General features: G+C 44.9%; 1 protein-coding gene across 2 annotated transcripts in view; it reads right to left on the bottom strand.

The window, feature by feature from the left end:
* Window positions 1-1,248: 1,248 nt before the first annotated feature.
* LOC144806636 (uncharacterized) overlaps window positions 1,249-7,917 on the bottom strand; it is a 67,686-nt gene continuing 61,017 nt past the window's right edge. For both annotated transcript variants that reach the window (XM_078672954.1, XM_078672953.1), the window contains exon 4: window positions 1,249-5,152. In XM_078672954.1, coding sequence (XP_078529080.1) covers window positions 1,745-3,871 — 2,127 coding nt within the window. In that variant the 5' untranslated portion in view covers window positions 3,872-5,152 and the 3' untranslated portion in view covers window positions 1,249-1,744. The remainder of the gene's footprint in view (window positions 5,153-7,917) is intronic.

Raw genomic sequence — 7,917 nt, 5'->3', positions numbered from 1 at the left:
TTTCCTAAAAACGGTGAGAGGACAATATAGTCAATTGTAGAGATGTTTTTGAAGGTTGGAGGAAGACTGACAAGTTTGATATCAAACTTCTCAGCACATTAAACCCACACTGATGCCAGTGTGGGATTTAATGTAAAATGCACTACAGAGGGCATCTTAAAAGATGCCCCCTGAAACCTAACATACAATCCACGTCTTGTCTGCCTAGGCTGCCACAAAGCAGACATGTTGCTGGACCCCTGGGTGGAGCGCCCCCGCTCTCCTGGGCCTGCAACACTGCACATCCTGGGCGAGGTGCTAGGCCTCCTCGCTGTACTCAGCAACTGTCCCCCACCGTTTCTGACCCCCACTCTGGCAGGAAGACTGGCGGGAAAACCTATGAGAGGAAAGGGGTGTGTCAGCCTGTGCCAACTCCACCCCTCAGGTGGGAGAGGCGAGGTGAAGCACAACTCCGGGCTCAGGCCATCTTGAGGATGGGGAGCCCTGCCCAGTTAGAGATAGGCTCCTGCCCCCCCCCACAGGGGGTGTACTCACCCAAGGACAGGGACCTATTGGTCCCCGCCCTTCCTCTACCTGTAATGACCCTAAATGTAGAATTTAGGGGCGCCCTGAACCTTCCTTCCTCAGATCCCGATTTCGAAACAAGAAAGAAGACCAAGAAGAAGAAGACCTGCCGTGCAGGTGCTAACAAGAGGAGAGTACCAACTGACTTGGCCCCAGTCCTACAGGCCTGTTGATCCTTGAACCTGCTCCTGCTAAATCCCGGCATCTCCTGTGGACAGCAACCCCAAGTACCCCGGAGGACCTGCCTGCCTTGACCCTCTTAGAGACTGGGACTCCCAGGAGCAGTGGCTCTGCTCAAACAGCAATACCCCTGGTGCCAGCCAGGAACCGCTAATCCAGCCCCCTCTGCACCCGCCGAGCCCGGCCCGTGCCTGAGTGGGCAAAGACCCTGAGGACGTCCCCCCGGCGATTCTGACCTGGAATCAGTGCCCAAGGACCCTCCTCGATGGCCCGGACAACGCCTGCTGACTCAGAACCAGGGGCCTCTCCAACTGCGACCACCAGAGGGTAAGATTTCCCAACATCCAAAGACACCCCTGCACCATGAGCCCTCCAAAATCCCAACTTACCCCCCGAAGTTCTGGTCACTCCAGAAGATCCTCCGTCCCCGAGCCTGCAGCCATTGTTCCCTTTTTGAAGATCTCCATTGAATAACATTGAGCGTTCAACGGCTCAAAAGCACCCTGCACCCAGCCGCCTGAGTGTCCCTGGCAGTGCAACCTTTGTCCTATCCTACTTCCCCATTTGACCTAAGCAAGTGACCAGGAGCATAGCTCTCACAGCCGCATGGCCTGCTAGCCAGCAGCCATCAACCGAAGGCCCCCTGCCTCTCATTGGATAACATTGGGCCTACCTACCTCTGCACCTGGCTACCCTGTGCCGCTGAGGGTGTACCAACTGTACCTACCTGACCCGGGGAGACCCCTGAATCTATCCCCAGAACCTTAACTCTGCCAGTTGAGTACTTACCTAAAAGCCGATAACTCACTTTTCTTCCTTAGGCTAACATTGACTGGTTTCACTTGGAAATTCTTCTAAGTGTGGAGTTTAGGAACTTTAAAATATTCACCTGAAATCAGCCGAACAACGAATTCCAATTTACTCACCTGTTTTCAGGAGAGACCCCAGTGCTGCACTTGTAACCATCTCTACCTCTGAATCTTTTCTGACATTTAAAGCACTAATAATTTTTTTCCCCAGTGTGGATTCTCACATGTTCGGTGAGATTAGATTTACGGCTGAAACACTTTTGGCATTCGGAGCACTGATAAGGCTTTTCCCCAGTGTGGATTCTTATGTGCTGAGTGAGAATGCTTTTTTCACTGAAACATTTCTGGCATTCAGAGCACTGATAAGGTTTTTCCCCAGTGTGGGTTCTTATATGCTGAGTGAGACGGCTTTTTTCACTGAAACATTTGTCGCATTCAATGCACTGATAACGTTTTACCCCAGTGTGGGTCCTTGTATGTTTAGTGAGTCTTCTTTTGTCACTGAAACATTTCTGGCATTCAGAGCACTGATAAGGTTTTTCCCCAGTGTGGAATCTCAAATGTGCAGTTAGAAGTGATTTAAGTCTGAAATCTTTTGGGCATTCAGAGCACTGATAAGGTTTTTCCCCAGTGTGGGTTCTTATATGTTGAGTGAGACTGAGTTTGTTTCTGAAACATTTCTGACATTCAGAGCATGGATAAGGTTTTTCCCCAGTGTGGGTTATTGTATGTTGAGAAAGACTTCTTTTGTCTCTGAAATTTTTCTGGCATTCAGAGCACTGATAAGGTTTTTCTCCAGTGTGGGTTCTTATATGCCGATTGAGACAGCTTTTTTCACTGAAACATTTGTGGCATTCAGTGCACTGATAACGTTTTTCCCCAGCGTGGATCTTTGTATGCCGTGTGAGACTACTTTTTACACTGAAACATATCTGGCATTCAGAGCACTGATAAGGTTGTTCCACAGAATGGGTTATTGTATGTCGAGAAAGACTTTGTGTGTTATAAAACCTTTCCTGGCATTTAGAGCACTGATAAGGTTTTTCTCCAGTGTGGAATCTCAAATGTGCAGTTAGAAGTGATTTAAGTTTGAAATGTTTTGGGCATTCAGAGCACTGATAAGGGTTTTCCCCAGAGTGAATTCTTGTATGTTCAGTGAGTCTGATTTTATAACTGAAACATTTTTGGCATTCAGAGCACTGAAAAGGTTTATCCCCAGTGTGGGTTCTTCTATGCCGAGTGAGACTGTTTTTGTCAATGAAACATTTCTGGCAATCCGTACACTGATAAGGTTTTTCCCCAGTGTGAGTTTTCATATGCAGCATGAGATGGCTTTTTTCACTGAAACATTTCTGACATTCAGGGCACTGATAAGGTTTTTCCCCAGTGTGGGTTCTTGTATGCCGATTGAGACAGCTTTTTTCACTGAAACATTTGTGGCATTCAGTGCACTGATAACGGTTTTCCCCAGCATGGATCTTTGTATGCCGTGTGAGACTACTTTTTACACTGTAACATATCTGGCATTCAGAGCACTGATAAGGTTGTTCCACAGAATGGGTTATTGCATGTCGAGAAAGACTTTGTGTGTTATAAAACCTTTCCTGGCATTTAGAGCACTGATAAGGTTTTTCTCCAGTGTGGAATCTCAAATGTGCAGTTAGAAGTGATTTAACTTTGAAATGTTTTGGGCATTCAGAGCACTGATAAGGGTTTTCCCCAGAGTGAATTCTTGTATGTTCAGTGAGTCTGATTTTGTAACTGAAACATTTCTGGCATTCAGAGCACTGAAAAGGTTTATCCCCAGTGTGGGTTCTTCTATGCCGAGTGAGACTGTTTTTGTCAATGAAACATTTCTGGCAATCCGTACACTGATAAGGTTTTTCCCCAGTGTGGGTTCTTGTATGCCGTGCGAGAGTGCTTTGATCACTGAAATATTTCTGGCATTCAGAGCACTGATAAGGTTTTTCCACAGCGTGGGTTATTACATGTCGAGAAAGACTTTGTTTGTTACAAAAACTTTCCTGGCATTCAGAGCACTGATAAGGTTTTTCCCCAGAGTGGACTCTCATATGTTCAGTGAAATAAGATTTACGGCTGAAACTTTTTGGGCATTCAGAGCACTGGTAAGGTTTTTCCACAGAGTGGGTTAATGCATGTCGATATAGACTCGCTTTGACACTAAACCTTTTCTGGCATTCAGAGCACTGATAAGGTTTTTCCCCAGTGTGGATTCTCATATGCTCAGTGAGATAAGATTTACGCCGGAAACTTTTTTGGCATACAAAGCACTGAGAGAGTTTTTTCCCAGGGTGCATTCTGTCAAATTCTGTGAGATGAGATTTATGCCTGTATCTTTTTTGGCACAGGTATCTTTATTCCCCAACTTCGGTTATTTTGCCTTGATTGAGGCGGGCTTGAACACTGAATTTGTTCTCACAGCCCGTGTTTTTATAAGGTGTATTCCTAGAGTTAATATCTCTATGTTTAGTTTTCTCTTGCTTATATGCCACGGTAAAAGTTAACCCGATTTTACAGTCAGGCTTGTTTAGATAATGTTCAGCATTTATCTCTAAAAGAAATTGTGTGTAATCTTCTCAACACTTGAATTGAGCAAGAAATGTGGGGAAGCAGTCCTATAACACCTGTTGAAATGTTTCTAGCAGATAATAGTCTTTAGGTTATAGTCTCGCCGGCAGCAACTTATTTTGTGACTGAAGTTTTTCTCGAATCTATTTGTATAGGTTCTTAGCAATGAAGTGATAATGTGTTAGTCTGATATTTAATGATTAAACTGATAAGCACCTTTTTGCACTGGTGTAATGGCAGTAACTGAGGGAGTTAGAACGTGCACAGTACTTTTGTGGATCACCAGTCACAGAACATCATTTCCTTTTACCCTTTCTTTGTTTGGTGTAAGGTTAAGATTTGTAGTTCTGAAGACGAGGATTTATTTACATCAGCTATAGCGCAATGGTGCTCATTTAAACCATTTTTATATTTAACAGTTTAACATATCACTCCTGCACAACAGATAATGTTGAGGCAATTTACATAGGATTACAGAACAGTACACAATAAAAAGGAAACAATCTGAGATGGTCATAGACACAATGAAGTGGTGTATTTTTAAGGTTTTTGCAAGAGTGAGCAGAGTGGGTCGTGGTGTTCTATCTAGAGTCAAATAGTCTCAAACTTGCGTAACTGGTTAAAAACGGTTGTCGAACAAAGGTGATTTTCAGCTTCAGAGTCTTCTTTCAGTGTCTTTTCTTTGATGGTACGCAGAAGAAACCTTTTCTTATAACTTTCTTTTATGCAGTGTGTGCTTCCTCTCTGGAATTACACGACGCTTTAGATGAACGTTATTCTGTGCACAGATATGACTTTGCTCTGGGTTAATGAAATGCAAAATGAGAGACTTGGCTTACAGGTATAGTACTTTCCTCAGCTCCCACTTCCTCACCACACTTAGATTTTGGAAATTGTTTAAACGTAGAATGATGGATGTCCTTCAGTTTTTCAAAATAACCCTTCTTATGGCATTGACATTCAGTTGCCCGGTGCTAAATCCTGCTTTCTTCGTCCGTAATTTCAATCACCTATAGTATTAAAATTAAATAGTTAATACATGTACATTTCCAAAAATAATATTTACAAGCCAAATCAATGCAGAATTTTGAAAATGTTGAGCTGTTTTTCAGACAGAGCAGTGTGTAGAATGGTAGCATGAGAGTACCTGGATGTAGGAGTGAGGAATTGTAGAATTTTCAACATTTTATTAAGCTCACAAAGGATACATGCACCCTATGGACTTGTAACATAGAATCCCAAAGGCAGAAATTAAAGTCATATGGACGGGTACCAAACAGATATTTAAAAAAGAATACTATTAATTAATTTTTAATGTAGATTTCTGGTACGGGAATTTCCCTCCACGGACAACAGTCATTTTCCCCTGTCCTGAGTTACCACCTACTTGTATCTGGTATCCTGACTTTTGAGTTTTTGCGTGCGGCAGAGGCCAATCTGTTGTGTGCTGCGAGGACTATGCCTAGACCATTCCCTCAACTATGGTCCAGAGTATGAATCAAGGGAAAGGAAATTAAGGCGTACTTTCATGTGTTCACTTTATTCCACCTGATTATCAGTTGTTAGGTTTTTCTGCTCCTGGATTTACTGGGTGCAGAAAAACAGGACACCATTGTTTTCCAGACAGGAAAATTAGACTGAAAAGACGCACAAGACTCTGGGTGCAGCAGAAGCAGCCAAGACGTATGCTGTTTTTTTTACTAACTGGGGGAAACACACAATTCTTCCCTCTGTTAGAAAATGCTTTCCTCTTCCCTCCCTTGCTTCACCATTCTCCCCCCAACCAACCACATGCATATATATACCACCTGCTTAAAACACTTTGTTAATAAAAGCAGAAACACACTATGAAATAGTGAATGGCATGTGGTTTGACAGGCAGAAGAATCTGTTCCTCGTGGCAACTACCCAGTTCATAGCATCAAACTTGTGACAGCACGTTACTGGGGTAAATCTACCACAAAGTAAAAAAAAATACGTGTAATTTTTCTGCCACCCCAGTACTGTGCAACTTCTAACAAGTGACTATGAGAGGTCTTGGACCGGTCCTGTGACCTGGAGGGTCACACTAAGTGTGCCCTCATTTATGGCAGAGGACTGTCATGGGTTTAACAGCTAGAGCGGTGGTGGCAATGCACCCTGTTGTAAGGATCAATAGCCTGATGAGATCTTTGCATCATGGTCAGTGGAGTGGCTTTCTACTGACACACCAATGTAATGCTCCATTTCTATGCCTGTGCCCAGACGTTTCGTTAACATCAAGTGCGTGTTTAAGGTGTTGGTGTGCGTAACATAAATGTAATGTGCGAGTGCGACAGAGTAAACTGCATCTCCTGCCTGCCAGTTGTGTATACAAGTGCGACCATCTATCTCTCTTTTATATCCTCATTCAAAGTCCTCTGTAACCAAGGAATAATGTGCTCTACAAAGTACTCAGGTGCCTGCTGTGACACCAGGGATGGTGTCAGCCTGACAGTCTATCTAAGTTGAAGGGACATCACCTGCAGGCTGAATTACTTAATGGAGAAGCTGTGTATCTGTCCTAAAGAGCCTAGAAGTCTGCCTTGAAGCCTGCCTGTCTGGTAAGAAAGGGAAGGGAGGGTGACTATCCATCCGGAGTACAAGGCTGTCCTGGAAGAAGCAAGGTCTGACACATCCCCGGTATCTGTAGGGCGGGCCGGAAAGCCATCCAGCAGGGCCAGCTAATCTGAGGGACAACCCCCCTGCCCTCCCCCACCAAGACTCTCCCAACAGTTCAAGGCAGAAAATAAAACTCTACGACAACATGATTGCTGAGGGCCAGTTGGACATTTGTGTGCTGCCAACCGGCCATTCATGGTTGCATTAGCCAAATTCCTAACACAACGGGGTCTGAATTTACTGACTTCCAGGAGAGCCTGTGTTGGGCTTTTAGCTGCTGAATTTCTGACTACTCTGTGTCAAAGGCCCATGAGGGACGACAACGACTCCAGTGTCGAACACGCCGGCCACAGTGTGGGCTCAATTGCTGATGGTTGGGCCTCCAGAGGGGCTGCACTTACCAACAGGCCAGGTGTGACTGCTACCTTGGGACTGCTGATCTTCATGCAACTGCAAAGAAAAGACAGAGTGGGTGCCCTACTAAATGCAGTACTACATCCAGGACAAAAGCTTGCTGGTGGGTCACTGCTCTCTCGAGTCCATTCAAGTGTCAGGAAACAGGAAAGAGACCCAGACATGATTGACTCATCCTGTGAAAGGGTAAGACGCTTACGACAGAGCATACACGCATTGGGGTGACTGGAGTGCCAGAACTGCACCTATACTATATTCATGATACTCCTAAATGCCCCTAGAGGGGAAGAGGATATCAGAACCGGATGCACCTGTCTGCCGCACATGGTAGTCTGGCATGTCTGGTAGTCTGACTATCTTTTCACCCAGACTGTCCATAAAGATGATTTTAGCGCCGCTACACACATAGCAGGGTCGATCTCAGACTATTCGCTGGTGGAGTTGCAACTCGATGGTCCGGTTGTGGCCTTCATGCTACCCCCAAGGGTTGATCCGTGATATTTAAAAGACAAGACGTTCAAAGCTCATATGAGAGATGGAGCAGACTTCTATTTTAAGGACAAAAGGCGGCCTGTTGAATCAGCTTGCGTGCTACAGGATGAATTCAAGGCAGTGATTCGAGGCCAGACACAAGCCTTGATTGGGGGAATGCAGAAGGAACGTAAATTGAATGGCGAGGCTCAGGACAGGGAATGTGCTTGGCATGTGGGGAATCAGTTTC

Source organism: Lissotriton helveticus, assembly GCF_964261635.1.
Source record: "Lissotriton helveticus chromosome 1_1 unlocalized genomic scaffold, aLisHel1.1 SUPER_1_unloc_91, whole genome shotgun sequence".
In the NCBI taxonomy this organism is placed as follows: Eukaryota; Metazoa; Chordata; class Amphibia; order Caudata; family Salamandridae; genus Lissotriton; species Lissotriton helveticus.
Note: the sequence above shows the minus strand (reverse complement) of the source record. Positions and strands in the feature narration are given on the sequence as shown.